This window comes from Eschscholzia californica, unplaced genomic scaffold (genome assembly GCF_041429995.1).
Source record: "Eschscholzia californica isolate CP2 unplaced genomic scaffold, dmEscCali1.0.p SCAF_5, whole genome shotgun sequence".
Taxonomy (NCBI): Eukaryota; Viridiplantae; Streptophyta; class Magnoliopsida; order Ranunculales; family Papaveraceae; genus Eschscholzia; species Eschscholzia californica.
Genome location: NW_028238472.1, coordinates 22,955,808 through 22,971,746, shown reverse-complemented (window position 1 = coordinate 22,971,746; position 15,939 = coordinate 22,955,808). Strand labels below are relative to the sequence as shown.

Here is a 15,939-nt window from a genome sequence, read left to right as displayed (position 1 = left end):
CATTTCCTTAGTCTTATTAGAGTCATGGATATGGATCAGCCACCCGATCCATATGCCCGAGCCATCCGACCCGGTCGGCCAAGAGGAACCGGTCTTACCCGGTTCCACCTTCCAGAAAACTCTTTGTTGTAATTTAGATTAAAATCAAATACTTGTGATATTGATCCTAGATTTACCCTAATTGTATTTCATTAGCCTATAAATACTTGTAAACCTCATTGTTATCAATATACTAAGAGGAATATTAATCTCTAACTGCTTCTTCTTTACTATACTGAAATATCTTTCTCTCTGACTATCCAAGAGATAGTTCTCACATGGTATAAAAGCCACACGTTTTTTTTAGAAAAATGAAGTTCTCTTTTTCTCTTTATTCATTATGTCTGTACCACCTCATGAATCATCTTCGAATTACACTCCCACCATTCCTCTGCATTCTTCTGCGATATTTGATATTCATCATAGTGATTCACCTAGTACTATTCTGATTACCCCTCTTCTTTCCAGAGACAACTATGTCTCCTGGTCAAGAGGGATGAAAATGGCTTTACGAGCTAAAGATAAGCTCGTTTTTTGTCGATGGTTCAATTTTAAACCGACAACTCCCATTGATTTACATGCATGGGAGAGATGTAATGATCTCATATCCAGTTGGTTAGTCAAATCGATTTCCCTTATATCCGTCAATCAATCTTATACGATGAATCTGCTGCCGATATATGGAAAAATCTTTATGACAGATTCCATCAGACGAATGCATCAAAAATATATCAACTCAAACGTGCAATCTCTTCACTAAAACAAGACGGTTTTGACGTCTCTAGTTATTTTACTCTTTTCAAATCTCACCAAGATGAGCTTCAATCTCTTCTTGCTGTCGAAACGTGTTTATGTGGTCACGGTAAAGCTTTAATTGATCGATCAAATCAAGATCGTGACATGACGTTTCTTCAAGGACTCCATGATCGTTTTGTTGCTATCCGAACTCAGATACTTCTTATGGATCCCTTCCCATCAGTTCTTAAAATTCACGGTATGGTTAAACAGGAAGAAATTCAGCAAAATCTCACTCACTCGGATCTAGCTACGCCCGATGTCGTCACACTCGCGGTCGGTCATAACTCGGGAGGTCGTTTCTACCGTTCAGATCGGCAAGACCGTCCACGATCGAAACGAACTCAGCCCTATTGCAAAAATTACTATCAGCATGGCCACGTGCAAGTAATACAAACTGCATGGGTACCCCCCACGTAACCGCCAAGCCCAGGTCGCTGGCTCGGTCATGATGGACTCGGTTTCCGACCCGTCACTACAGGGGGGTGCCCGCAGGCACGTCCATGACGCAAGACCAGTACCACCACCTGGTTCGGCTTTTTGAAACCGCCAATTCTGCTGTAGGCACCCATCTATAGGCGCCTCCGACCCAATCATCAACTTAACATGTACAACTTCTTATATGTTTCCATGGGTTAATTATTGATTAGGGCGCCGCAAAAATATATATGCGCCACTTTCTCCTCCTTCTCTTCATATACGGCGGCACCACCGCATTACTACGTTCGTTTACCGGACGGTTCCCGTTCACGAGTCCTCCGCATTTGATCAGTTCCCTTTACTAAGGATTTTTTTCTTCTTAATGTATTACATAGTTTAATCTTATTTCGGTTTCTGAAACTACAAACTCTCTTGATTGTAATGTTTTGTTTACTAAATCGTCTCGTGTCCTTCAGGACCGTTGACAACAAGGCCGATTGGACTTGGTGATCCTCATGATGGACTCTACTACTTTTGCACGGAACCTAGGATATTTTCGTCTTTTATTTCTAGTAGCTCTAGTAGTTTTAATTTATGACACTGGCGACTTGGCCACCCATCTTTAGAGCGTTTATCTTTTAGTTCTTCTAAACATCCATGTATAAAGAGTGGATTAATAAATAAAGATCCGTGTGATGTGTGTCCCGTTTCTAAACAACCACAACTTTCTTTTCCTTCTAGGTTGTGTTTGATATCAGGGAAATAATTCCATGTAAATAAAAGAGTTCCATGGAAAGTCTTCCACGGAATTTAATTCATTTTGTGGAAATATGAGTTCGTTCGTTTGATAGTCATTTATTATTCCGTGGAATTACGAACTCCATTATTTGGTTGACAACTAACTTCTACGAATATAATATTCAATTAAGAGTTTTTATTTTCTCCTTATGTAGTCAAAATGACATTTTTTTTCTTTTATGTTACTAAAATTACAGTTTCGTCCTTATGTTGTCTAAATTACATTTTTACCCTTACGTTTTCAAAATTATATTGTTATCTCTATGTTGTAAAGTTATTTAACCTTGTGTCATTTCAATGTAAAAGTGTAGACATGCCATTTTTACAAGATAAAGGTAAGAATGTCACCTAGATCACATAAAGGTAAAAATGTCACTTTGATTTATACGAGGGTAAAAATGTCAATTTGATATTATAAAGGGTAAAAATGTAATTTTGGCTATATAAAGCCAAAATTTCATTTTAACAACTTTGTAAACATGTCAATTGGTAAGAAGGGCAAAAATGTCATTTGCCCAATGTATAAGTAAAGATTTATTTTGCTAAATTTTATGGGTAAAATTGTCGTTTAGAACATATATGGAGAATAAATATTAGATTTCAAGTATCCGAATATATTAAACTATTTTTATTTTGATTTTTAACTTTCCACGAAAACTAATTCCTAGGGTGGAGCAAGGAATTAAAAGTGGGCTATTTCATGGAAATAGATTCCCTAGGGAATTGAAGCCATGGAATTATACTTCATATCAAACGCTAGAAATACCTAATTTCATGGAAATTCTTTTATTTCCATGGAAATAAGAGATATCAAACACACCCCTAGTTCTTCTCTATCCTCTCGACCATTTGAACTAGTACATGTTGATATATGGGGACCATTCAATGTGACATCTAACTCCGGTTGTTGCTATTTTGTCACATTATTAGACGACTTTGATAGATGTACTTGACTTTATCTTATGCATTCAAAATCAGAAACTTTCAAAATTATTTCCAAATTTGTGAATTACATAATGGGTTATTTCCCAAATGGCCCCCAACTTTATGACCAGCTTCCTGCCTGGCCCCCTACTTTACCAAATATTCCCGTATGGTCCCCTTTTTCCGTTATCTTTAACTGTCCGTTACTCTCTTTCCTCCATCTCATTCTCTCTCTGCCAAGTCACCTATCACGCCACATCATCATCTTCTCCGGCAGGGTCGCCGGCCGGCGACCTACAAATATTAAAAAAAAAATTTTTCTCTCTCCTCTCTCTAGAATTTTTTTTCCTCACCCTCTCTCTCTCTAAAAACTCCGGCGAACCTTCACCGGAGTTTTTAGAGAGAGAGAGGGTGAGAAAAAAAAATTCTAGAGAGAGAGAGAGGAGAGAGAAAATAATAAAAAAAATTTCTTTTTAATATTTGAAGATCGCCAGCCGGAAATTTGGCTAGCCGGAGAAGATGATGATGTGGCGTGATAGGTGACTTGGCAGAGAGAGAAAATGAGATGGAGGAGAGAGATTAACAGACAGTTAAAGATAACGGAAAAAGGGGACCATACGGGAATATTTGGTAAAGTAGGGGCCAGGCAGGAAGCTGGTCACAAAGTTGGGGGCCATTTGGGAAATAACCCTTACATAATTAATCAATTTTAAACCAACATCACGAATATGCGTTCGGGTAATGGCAACATCCTTTTTCCATCTTTACAAATGTTTCGGTCTGATAATGTTTCAAATTTCTTTCTCATGAAATTCAAACCTTTTCATGATAAAGGAATTATTCATCAGAAAAGTTGTATACACACCTCAACAAAACGGGGCCGCAGAACGGAAACATCGTCACATCCTCGATGTGGCTAGGGCCCTACGTTTCCAAGCCCACTTACCACTTAAATTTTGGGGAGAATGCGTCCTTGTGACCAGGGGCGGAACTATGTGTAGACTAACCCAGGCTATAGCCTGGGTTAGGTACTAATAGTTCCGCACCGAGAGACTAACATTAGTGAGGTTTAGCCCTGCTGGTTTGAATGTGTAACTTACACACACAAGAACATGGGTTCGAATTCACCCAAGGTCAGTTTTACAAATGTTTTATACAGCTCATGTTTTAGAAGGGATAGTTCAGTTTTGGCCCCCACTTGATAACAAAGTTTTGATTTGGCCCTTAACAAGTATGTAACTGTCATTTTGACACTCAATTGTTTCAAAACTTCCTTTTTGCCCCCATATCAGTTTGTGCTTATTCTTTATATTTTAAATTTTGTTCTTCTTTCATTTTTATTTTCTTTCATCTTTCTTGCACTACATCTTTCACTCTCGTATACTTTATATTTTCTCTCTTGTATACTTCGTCTTTCTCTCTTATTCTTCGTCTTTCTTCGCTTTCCTTTTTTCTCTTATTTGCTACGGGGAAATGGAGAGTCTCCTATCTTGGAATTTTTGCTCTTCACATACAAGTAGCTTAGTATGTTTGCCATATTTTTTGTCAATTACTTGGTAAGACAAAAAAATGTCCTACTTTTTGTTTACCTCGAATCTAACTTCAAAAAATTTCTCCGCTTCTCAAATCCTAGGTATGTCTATTAGTACAAAAATAAGAAAATATTATCGTAAATGAATAAACGTTTATAAAACAATTGTAATTGAATAACGTCGTTATGTTTTGCAAGCACTAATGCCTTTGAATGCAAATTCAATATGCAAACTTTATTAAGTTAGCCCTGCCTAGAAGCAAATCCTGGCTCCGCCCCTGCTTGTGACCGTATATTTAATCAATAGAATACCAACTTTCATTCTCAAAGGACGATCCCCACATAAAGTCCTTATTGCTTCACCCCCTTCTCTTGATCACCTTCGCGTATTTGGTTGTCTTTGGTACGCACACAATACAAATATACGTCTTAAAATGGACCCCCGTGCTTCTTCCTGGATGTTTAGGTTATCCGTACGCTCAAAAGGGTTATCGTATTTATGATTTACAAAGTCATAAAATCTACACGTCTTGTCACCTTACTTTCCAAGAGACACGCTTTCCTTTTCAACAAATTGATCAGCCACCGTCTCGCCCGTTTCTGTCCATTCCAGACAACGCTTCGTTCGACTTTCCTCCACAGCCGATTGGCCCTCCTATAAAAGCACACACTGGTTCACCGCATTCAGGCCCAAGTCAGCCCACTGCTATCCATCGACAGAACGACGGTCACTCTAACCAGCGGATTGAATGTCCTTTACAGGCACCCACTGCTTCACCTGCTACGGGCTTCATTCGGCCCACTGATCAAGAAGCTGCTGGTCTCTCTCTACAGGCACCCTCACCCTCGGGATCACCAACCTCAGAACTGACTGTCCGGGTACCAGAACAGTCAGCCGATACTCTCTCTTCAACGGAGGTGCCCACAGCCGATTCATTTGGCCCATTGAAATCACCTATCCTATCCTTGGTTATGGGCACTCCTTCACCCGACAGGCGTCTGATCTGGAATCGCCGGCCTCTTCTCACTTGGCAAACTATGATTGTAACAACATATCTTTGCCTTTTACAAACACACGTTCCGACGTTCCTTATCCTTTAACGGATTATCTTTCGGTTGCTTCTTTCTCCCCAAAACATAAAATCTTTTTGACATCTGTTCCGTCCCATTCCGAGCCTACCTCTTTCAAGGAATCTATGACCTCTCCTCATTGGAGAGAAGCCATGGCCGACGAAATCAAGGTGCTTGAGTCTAATCGTACTTGGACGTTAACCCATCTCCCAAACAGGAAGAAACCCATTGGCTGCAAATGGGTGTATAAGATGAATTTTAATGTTAATGGGTCCATTGAGCGTTACAAAGCCGCCTTGTGGCGAAAGGTTACACTCAAATTGAGGGACTTGACTATAGTGACACTTTCGCCCCTGTTGTAAAGTTAGTCACCATTCGGGTCCTTCCGTCCATTACGACCGTCAAAGGCTGGCCACTCCACCAGCTTGACGTTAACAATGCCTTCCTCCAGGGTGATCTGGATGAAGAGGTATTTAAGAAATTACCACCTGCCTTTTCACCTAAGGGGGGGACACGTGTTTGTCGCCTTACTAAATCCCTTTATGGTCTTAAAGGCCTCTCGCCAGTGGTTTTCCAAATTTTCCTCTGTTTTCCTGCAATGAGGATTTACTCAATCACTTTCCGATTATTCTCTCTTCACGTATCGTAAAGGTACCACATCCATATATGTCTTGGTCTATGTTGATGACATAATCATCATAGGAAATAATACTGCGACAATCTCTTCCCTTAAATCATTTCTTTGCTCCGCTTTCTCTCTTAAAGATCTTGGCCGCCTTCAATACTTCTTGGGAATTGAAGTGTCTGGATCTTCGAAAGGTATATTTTTATGCCAACGTAAATACATTGTTGACATTCTTAAAGATTCTGGACTCACAACTTCTAAAATATTTCCTTTCCCTATGGATCAAAAATCCAAACTCAGTCCAACAGATGTTCTACTGCTTCAAGACCCTACAGTATATAGCCGTCTTATCGGTCGTCTCATTTACCTCACGGTCACTTGCCCGGACATCCCATTCGTGGTCAACAATCTTAGTAAGTTCATGCAAGACCCCCGGTCTCCTCATATGGATGCCGCCTATCGGGTCTTGCGTTATCTCAAAGGTTCCATTGGAAAAGGAATATTACTATCTTCTTCTAGCCGCCTCCTTGTTTCTAGTTTTTGTGACTTTGATTGGGCTGGTTGTCCAACCACTAGACGATCCACTACCGGCTATCTCACCATGCTTGGTTCCAGTCCGCTCTCTTGGAATCCAAGAAGCAAAACACTATCGCTCGCTCTTCCGCAGAAGCTGAATATCAAGCCTTGGCCACTCTCACCACTTAACTTCAATGACTCAAATCCCTTCTTCTCGATCTAGGGATCAATCACTCATCTCTCATGGCTGTCCATTGTGACAATCGTGTTGCAATTCACATTGCAGAGAACCCGGTATTTCATGAACGTGCCAAACACATAGAAATCGACTACCATTTAGTCTGTGAAAAGATTAAAAGAAAATTGATTTCTCCGCAATTTACTCCCTCCTCGGAACAACTCGCACACATTTTTACGAAGCCACTCAGTGAAAAAGCGTTCAAATCTATTGTTGGAAAGTTGGGCATCATTGACATTCCTGCTCCAACTTGAGGGGGAGTATTAGAGTCATGGATATGGATCGGCCACCTGATCCATATGCCCGAGCTGTCCGACCCGGTCGGCCAAGAGGAACCGGTCCCACCTTCCAGAAGACTCCTTATTGTAATTTAGATTAACATCAAATACTTGGGATTTTTATCCTAGATTTACCCTAATTGTATCTCATTAGCCTATAAATACTTGTAAACCTGATTTTATCAATACACAAAGAGGAATATTAATCTCTAACTGCTTCATCTTCACTATACGGAAATATCTCTTTCTCTCACTCGATTAATACTCGGACTATCCAAGAGATACTTCTCAGAAGTCTGTCTTTGTTAATTAGAAATGGAAGTGTTTTCCTTTGATTTACTAATAAAATCCTAACAAGAATCTATTTCACATTTGACTCGGTTAAGTGACCTACTTCGCTGAGTCAACTCGTTGAATCGTTACACCGGAGAAAACATTCATTGCTTATGAAAAAAGAAACCATGAAAAGCTAATAAAGGTGAGCCCGATGACCCCACGGAATCGGTGGACCCGGGTTATCTTGATCCTCAATCTCAAGATTATGTCAAATATTCCCTTCCTTGTTCATATTTATTCCTTCTATATTTTCACCTATTAAATATGTAAACTAAATCTATATCTTGTAAACAAACTCAATATAAATATATGTGAAGGGTTTGGCAGTAGAAGCATCCAAAGTTTTATCATTTTTATTGTTCTTTATTGGTTTCTATCATGGTAACAAAGCCATTGTTAGTATCTCTCTAAACAGTCCTGGTATCAAATTTTTTTTTTCCGATCGATAATATGGGACGTATCGTTGTTGTCGTTGTCTCTTGGTGGTTTTTGATTCATTGTCTTGTTTTTATATCTTGGTATTATATTTTGGTATCTCGATTGGTATTCTTGGTTGGAAGTTTGTCGTTTTCTTTGTCTAATCGGCTATTCTGTCTACGGTTACTTGTTATTATTAATTGTGTTATCATTATGACTACTCCAGGCGAATCTGTCTGATCTAGTGGTTCATCATTCTCATCTACTATGGTTTCCTATCCTCACTTAAGTTCAATGATCAGTCTGAAGTTAACCCCTGACAATTATCTCCTATGAAAACCGCAACTTCTCTCACTACTTGAAAATCAGGAACTATTAGCTTTTATTGATCGGGATGTTTCTCATCCATCTCCTACCATTCAAACCTTGGAAGGTACGGTTTTAAATCTTGACTATACAACATGGAAGAAAACAGATCGACTTGTCTGCTCGATTATTTATAGTTCATTATCTACTGAAGCTATGGGAGAAATTATAGGCCTCACAACTACACCAGAGGTTTGGGCTCAATTAGCTCAAACTTATGCAAATCCTAGTATTACTAACTCACTTAAATTACATTAAGCTATTCAAAACATCAAGAAGGGTGATTCTAGTCTTGGTGAATTTATTCGTAAGTATCGGGAATTGCTTGAGTTTGTGGTTTCTAGAGGGAAACCTTTAAGAGAAGAGGCAAAAGTGTTTTATTTCTTGAAAGGTTTGGGTCCTTCTTATGCTACCCTAGCCAAATCTATTATGTTGAAAAACAAATTGCCAACTTTTCAGAATCTAGTTCCTATGATTACCTCTCAAGAAGCACTTCGCTCAACCTTTCATCCTACTCCTCGTATTCTTGAAGGTACTTTTTACACTCAAGCATCACGTTCCAATGATAGTGATCGTCGACCACCACCAGCTTCACGTGATCGTGGACCACCTCCTCGGTCTTGGTATCCTTCCCGTCCGGACCGTGGGGAGCCTATTGTTTCTCGAAACCAGCCACCATTTTCCTGTCAATGGTGTGGTAGGACTGGCCACACTGCAGATCGTTGTTATGACTTAGTGGGACATCCGCCTCGTGAGCAGACTCGAGATCAGAATCGTACACAAAATCGACCTCTTGCAACTGATATACGACTTGTTCAACGACCGGCTCCCACCCATCAAGCTAAGCTAGCTGAGACTCGCCATGATGAAGACATTGCTGCTGCTTTGACTGTTTGGCTTGGTATGCTTCTGCTCATATGACCTCCAAGTCTAGTATGTTTTCTTCCATTCGTCCGTATCATGGGTTAAGTAATGTTCAGATTGGTCATGGTCACCCGCTCCCAATCACTCATAAAGGCATTCTCTCTATTCCCACAACTAAGGACCCTCTTTCCTTACCCAATTTTCTTTTAGTTCCGTTGCTTACCAAAAACTTACTTACAATCACTCGTTTAACTGATGAGTTGGATTGCTTAGTCGTCTTTTCTAAAACTGGTTTTGTCATCTTTCAGGTGAACGGAAAGATGCTGGGAACCGGTAGTAGATAAGGGAATTTATACATTTTGGATGCTTCCTCTCATTCCTCGTTATTTACCTCCACTACCATTTCTCTTAAAGAACCTCATGATATTTGGCACTTAAGATTAGGGCATGTTTTGTCTAGGATTTTAGAATCTCTACAAAAATAATGGTTAATTCAGTTCTCTTCTAGTAATTGTTAGTGACTTGTACTCCATGTAAGATGAGTAAAAGTCACAATCTTGTTTTTCCTTTAAATAATAAAAGAGCTTTCGCTCCCTTAGAACTTATTCATATCGATGTATGGGGTCCATCCCCTATTTTGCATTCTAATGGTTTTAAGTATTATGTTATTTTTGTGGATGATTATAGTCGTTTTTGTTGGTTCTACCCTTTTCGTCTTAAATCAGATTTTTACCCGGTTTTTACCACCTTTAAGTCGTTTGTAAGAAATCAGTTCAGTACCAATATCAAATCCCTTCTGTTAGATGGTGGCACTGAATTTCAGAGCTCTCAATTTTTGGATCTTTTAAACAAATCTGGTATTTCTCGACGACTATCGTGTCCTTATACTCCAACACAAAATGCTTGGGTTGAAAGAAAACACTGTCATATAACAGAAACTGGGTTAAGTCTTCTTTGTCATAATCGTATGCTATCTTCTTTTTGGGTTGAAGCTTTTCAAACTGCAGTCTATCTCATCAACCGCATGCCAACGCCGATTCTCCAGGATGCTTCTCCCTTCGCCATTCTTTTTGGTAAGATCCCAACCTATTCTATGTTACGTAGTTTTGGTTCCTTATGTTTTCCATATCTTCGACCTTATGCCCCTAATAAGCTCTCTCCTCGTAGTTTACCATGTGTCTTTATAGGATACAGTTCACATCATAAGGGATTCAAGTGTCTGGATCGCTCATCTGGTCGCATCTATATCTCACGTCCCGTGGTTTTCGATGAATCTATCTTTCCAATTCGTGAAGGTAATATTTCATCCTCCTTGAATGATATCCTACAGTTTCTTGACGATTCATCGGTACCATGTGACCCTACAGACCCGCCTGTTTCTCCTGCGAGTCCTTCCTCGTTGGGTTCAGACTCTCAGTCCTTACTCGTCCTATTGGACACCGCAGTTCAGCCTATTAGTCCCCTGGTACCTCTTCATCCTCATTGACTACCATCTTACCCTGAGACCACTTCCCCGATGTCTGCAACCTCCTCGTGTCCGGTTTCGCCTAACCATCCACCTGACCCTTCATCCCCAACCACTCCTGGCCCTTTACGTCCTTTATCGATGTCGTCCCCTATCGAGTCAGCCTCGGGTTCTCGATCCATGTCAATGCCGTCACAGTCAGAAGAAATGTCAACACAAGAGTCCACTCCGCCTAATCCCTGCCAACGGTTCAGAATGATTTCGCAACTATATGATGAGACCTCTCCTATTACCGACTTCACATATCAGTCTATAAAGGTTAGGTCTCGGTATCTATTGCCTAGGCGGGACCCTGATACTTTTGGCGAGCAAGGTTCATTGTTTTATGATGCACTGTCTGTGATTCATGATCCTCGTGGGTTTAAGGTCGCATCTATGTCTCCTCATTGGCAACGAGCCATGGAAGAAGAAATGGCTGCCCTTAGAAAGCAAGACACTTGGAGATTGGTACCTCGCACTAGTAATAAGAATTTGGTGGGTTGTAAGTGGATATACCGAACAAAGTTAAAATCTGATGGTTCTATTGACAGGTATAAGGCACGTTTAGTGGCTCAAGGTTTCAATCAAAAACCTTCTCTTGATTTTGATGAAACCTTTAGCCCGGTTGTTAGGCCAACTACAATTCGTGTTATACTTTCTTTGGCAGTCTCACATGGTTGGGTTACGTTTCAGTTAGATGTCAAGAATGCGTTTCTTCATGGTGACCTTCAGGAGGAAGTTTATAAGGCTCAGCCGCCTGGTTTTGTGAATCCTCACCAACCTTCTTTTGTTTGTCGTTTACAGAAAGCGTTATATGGCCTTAAACAGGCCCATCGTGCTTGGTATGATCGGTTCAGTAAGTTCCTCTTTAGCATTGGTTTATTGCTAGCAACTCCGGTACTTCTTTATTTATATTATCTACAGACAAGGGATATGTTTATCTCTTATTGTATGCTGATGATATCATCTTAACTGGTCAGAACTCTTTGGTTATTAACTCTATTATTTCCTCATTGGACTCTGAATTTGATATGAAAAATATGGGGCCTCTTCATTATTTCCTTGGTATTGAGGCAACTAGAAATGAAAAGCGTCTTCTTCTTACACAGTCTAAGTATGCATCCGATGTTCTTCAGTATCTAAACATGGAGGGGGTCAAGCCATCACCGACCCCTATGGTGTTTGGTCAACACCTCTTGGCAGATGGTGTTAGGTTTAGAGACCCTACGCTATACCGGAAGATCGTGGGATCTTTACAGTACTTAACACTAACTCGATCCTCAAGTCTCAAGATTATGTCAAATAATCCCTTCCTTGGTCATATTTATTGCTTCTAGATTTTCACCTATTATATATGTAAACTAAATCCCTATCTTGTAAACAAACTCAATATAAATATATGTGAAGGGTAGAACCACCCAAAGTTTTATCATTCTTATTGTTCTTTATTGGTTTCTATCAAAAGCACAAACAATGAAATATTTCGAAGGATCTATTTCATGAAAAGTTGGATGAAATAAAAAGGGTTTTACATTTTCATTGCTTTTCAAGGTTTCGTTTTTACATAAGAAAGAATATTTAACATTTACATCATCTCCATCTTCATTCGTCCTTTCATTTCTAATAATATATAAATGAGTACGTCCAAGTTACTTGACACAATCATGTATGACATAATAACTTTAGTTAATAAGAACGCAAATTTAACAATGTACAAGAACATATCCCTGACAAAACTTAATAAAAAATCACATATTTAACCAAAAGATCACTCTGGTTTGAGTTGGGAAGCTCCTTAATAGAAATAGGAGGAGGTGGTCATATATTTACAACTTAAACTCACGAGGTTTCATAGTAGATATTGATATAGCATGCATTAACATCCATCTTCAAGCAAGCAGCAAGAACAAAACATCAACTGCATTACCTGCTCCGCCGAAGAGAGCCGTCAAATGGGAAATAGGATTGGAGTAGAACGTCACTGTCTTGTACTTTCTGTTGCCATTTCCTGGATCACCAGAGATCTGGCTCTGTTAATAGTAACAAGGCATAAATATACATGTTCTTCAAGCTCTTCAACTTGCTTCCTGAATCCATAGTCACTCTTCCTGAGCTCCTTCACTACTTCTTGCAATGGAAATCTGTCTTCCTTCCTGTCCAAACAGAATTTCACTATTTCCTTACTATGTTCAATTTCGTCATGAAGACGAGACACAAGTCGACTCATGGTATCGAAATCTCTATTCAAAATATAAGCTCCCTTGGCTGCTACATCAAGTTGCAGGCCTAATTTTCTCAAAAACCCACTTCTGATCGATCTAAAATCGATCAAAAGATTTTTTGTCTTCTTCTTCATAAAGTTCATGAAAGGGAAGCTGAAAATAGTCGGTCCCATAACTAACCCAAACAGAGAGTGTGCAGCAAGAGTGATTGTTGCAACGGCGAGCACTCCACAAGCAGTTGTTAAGCAAATCTCACTCCCTTTCTTGATGTATTTGATCAGTTTAATTTTCCTAGCAATCTTCTTCCTTTTAGCTTTCAAGTTGCGCAACACCGACGAATAACGATCATGAAATAGTTTGAATTCGTAATTGTTAGTAGTCGAAAACGGGTTTGTAAGAAGGTTAAATGATCTGAGCTGAGAAATGATAAACATTTTATTCCAATCTTGAGAACAATCCAATTCTTCACCAATTAAGACTAAATCTAGTACCCTTTGAATAAGTTTGTAGTTAGACTGAATCTGTTTGATACTTGTTAGTAGATGACTGCAAATTTTTGAAGCTTCAGCACTGATATCAAAATAGTTATGAATTAGGCCTTTGAGGTCAGGGTTCTTTGTTAAGATGGTTCCATTAATAATAGTTGTTATAGTTGCTTGTGCTGGTTCCAGGAGAAGATCTGAAATTTTACCACTACAAAATGAGGATGAAAAAGGTTGCTTGTTGAAGAGTGATTGAGCTTTCGCCGAAATTTCAGCATATGATTTTGTTTTGAATGCACTCAGGTACTCCTCATTTAAATTTAGGTTTCTCACTTGAACTGAATTTTTCATCTCTTCCTTCTCCCCATCTGATCATCAAATGAAAAGATCAACAAAGAAATTATGTTAGTTAAAACTTGACTAAGTAATTTACCTATGTAGAGCTTTAGTAAACTAATTACATACTTTTATTACATATAGTTTTAATCCAAGGTTACAAAAAGTAAATCTAATTGAGCTTATAATAAATATGAATCATATTGGATTGTTAATTTGGAAGTCGGTAGTGATCTAACATATTTACAAGAAATCCAAATGGGGTTACTTAGTATGATTAGATACTTGAATAACATGTCTAATCGAGAAGACAAAGATCCGATGATTAACAGAAGTTTAACATATTTGAAGAGATTTAAAAATATATTCCAAGATAATTGAAGATCCAGAAGAAAATACGAGCGGGGTATTCATTACCTATTATTTTGTATACTAAAAAAGATTACGAGGAATTACTTTGTATGAAAAATTCAACCAAATCTTTATAAATCATTATGAAAATTATAAATTAAGTTAGGGGGTGAAAACCATCTTGTACTTAGATTCTCTCACCAAAGCAAAGTTTTTTTTTGTTGAAAGACCAAATCAAAGTTTGAATATGCATGTTTACAACAAAAATTATTTCTCTTACAAGATAATATGTATTCCCTTAAAAGAATGTTTAATCTTGTCAAGTATATGATTTAAAAAGAAATTAGAATAGTAATATAAATGTTTTGCTGTACCCCTAGGCTCTAGCTTGAGCAAATAAATATAAAATTAACAACATAATAAATTAAATGATCATACCATGCAATAATTCAAGAATATATATATATAGCACACACCTTTGGTGATCCTTAACCCCTTGAGTTTTGCCCACATCTTTTTTGTTTAGGTGCCAATTTGAGGTTAAATGGATCTTTGAAAGCTTGAGAAAGAGAGAGAGGTGAATGAATGATTAAGATGTGATAGTCTTCTCTAGGTTTTTTATATGATGGGGCTGAAGTGTTAAGAAAGTATATATATATGAAAGGGATTAATGAAGTCTTGTACACCTTGGGTTGTTGCTGTCTGTCTATATATCTAACTTTGTAGCTATCTTGTATCCTTTTATAAAGCCACTAAAGAGTTAGTTTTGAGGTTAGTGTTTCACGCTACCTCTTTGAGAACTCTTCCTTCTCTCTCCAATCTAATCTCATCTTCTCATGAAAGATAAGTAGATATATTCACACATACTAACCTAAACGATATCTAGACACAAATTGATATTTTTTAAGCTGACCATAATGCCCTTTCATATAATCCACATGAAGTTAGGTATTGTAGGTTTTGAGTTCTAACCATATATTCTGTCTCAGATACCTTAAAACAAAAGCATCTAACACATAATTATTATTATCATTCATAGTTCACACCAGGACTCATGTTTTCTGCATGACTCACACATTCATTACAAGTTTACAACCATTCATTTCTTATTTTGGTTTTCTCCATTGATGAGGTAATGCTTACTCTTCTTAGGAGACCTAAAAGGCATAATTGAAGCTGTGAAAACCTACATAGTGAGAATTTATATTGGGAATATGGGATGATAGGTTTTGACACTAAACTAGGCCTAGGGCTTCATTTTAAGTTTCTCCTAAATTAAAAAGAAAAAATTATATTTTTAATGGTTAAGATTTCAACATCTATATTTTGTTTGGTTAAGAATAATTTTTTACGATTCTTTTTTGCAAAATTTGCAACACTTTTGCAAGCAGTTGCAATCTCTTGCAACTCTTTCTAAACAATTACAAGTTAGGAAAATACTTAAAGGAGTTGAGAAGAAATTTTGACCAAACTTCTCCTTCCTTTTTAAATGGTAAAATATGTATAATGCTAGACGAATTATTGGATTGGCCAAAAAAAGAAGTTGGGAAATGGCTAGAAAGGCCACCATTTGTTCCCATTACTGAAAAGAAAAAACGGAGGTGGAAATTAGAAAACAAAACAATTTTTTTTAATAATGACCCATTAGTCCAGCCTGCTGATGTCGAAAATTGGCTCCCGGTTAAATCAACATGAAAAAGGGAGTTGATGCATGACAGCCTCCGTTATGATGGTATATTCTGTTTGGAGAGGAGAGATTCCTCTGTTCAGCTCTGCTTCTCTGCTCTGCTCTGCTTCCTTGCTCCAGCTCCTCGCTCCTTGCTCCT

At 38.4% G+C, this 15,939-nt stretch overlaps 2 protein-coding genes across 3 annotated transcripts; one reads left to right on the top strand and one right to left on the bottom strand.

The window, feature by feature from the left end:
• The first annotated feature begins 379 nt into the window (after window positions 1-379).
• Window positions 380-10,704, top strand: LOC147537860 (uncharacterized). The gene is made up of 7 exons (XM_086642866.1): window positions 380-568; window positions 652-1,221; window positions 5,150-5,386; window positions 8,358-8,546; window positions 8,634-9,255; window positions 9,527-9,551; window positions 9,906-10,704. Exons 1-7 carry the CDS (start codon window positions 380-382, stop codon window positions 10,702-10,704), a joined length of 2,631 nt encoding a protein of 876 aa, XP_086498992.1.
• Window positions 10,705-12,234: 1,530 nt separating this feature from the next.
• LOC147537859 (UPF0496 protein At1g20180-like) lies at window positions 12,235-14,926 on the bottom strand. 2 transcript variants are annotated; one of them, XM_086641870.1, is made up of 3 exons: window positions 14,590-14,760; window positions 13,125-13,794; window positions 12,307-12,875 (listed from the first exon to the last, which is right to left on the bottom strand). In XM_086641870.1, the coding sequence occupies exons 1-3, from the start codon at window positions 14,624-14,626 to the stop codon at window positions 12,701-12,703; spliced, it is 882 nt and encodes a 293-aa protein (XP_086497996.1). In that variant the 5' UTR covers window positions 14,627-14,760; the 3' UTR covers window positions 12,307-12,700. The 2 variants fall into 2 exon arrangements, with proteins under 2 accessions (XP_086497995.1, XP_086497996.1); XM_086641869.1 differs by having other exon boundaries at window positions 12,235-13,794; window positions 14,590-14,926.
• Between the last annotated feature and the right edge of the window lie 1,013 nt (window positions 14,927-15,939).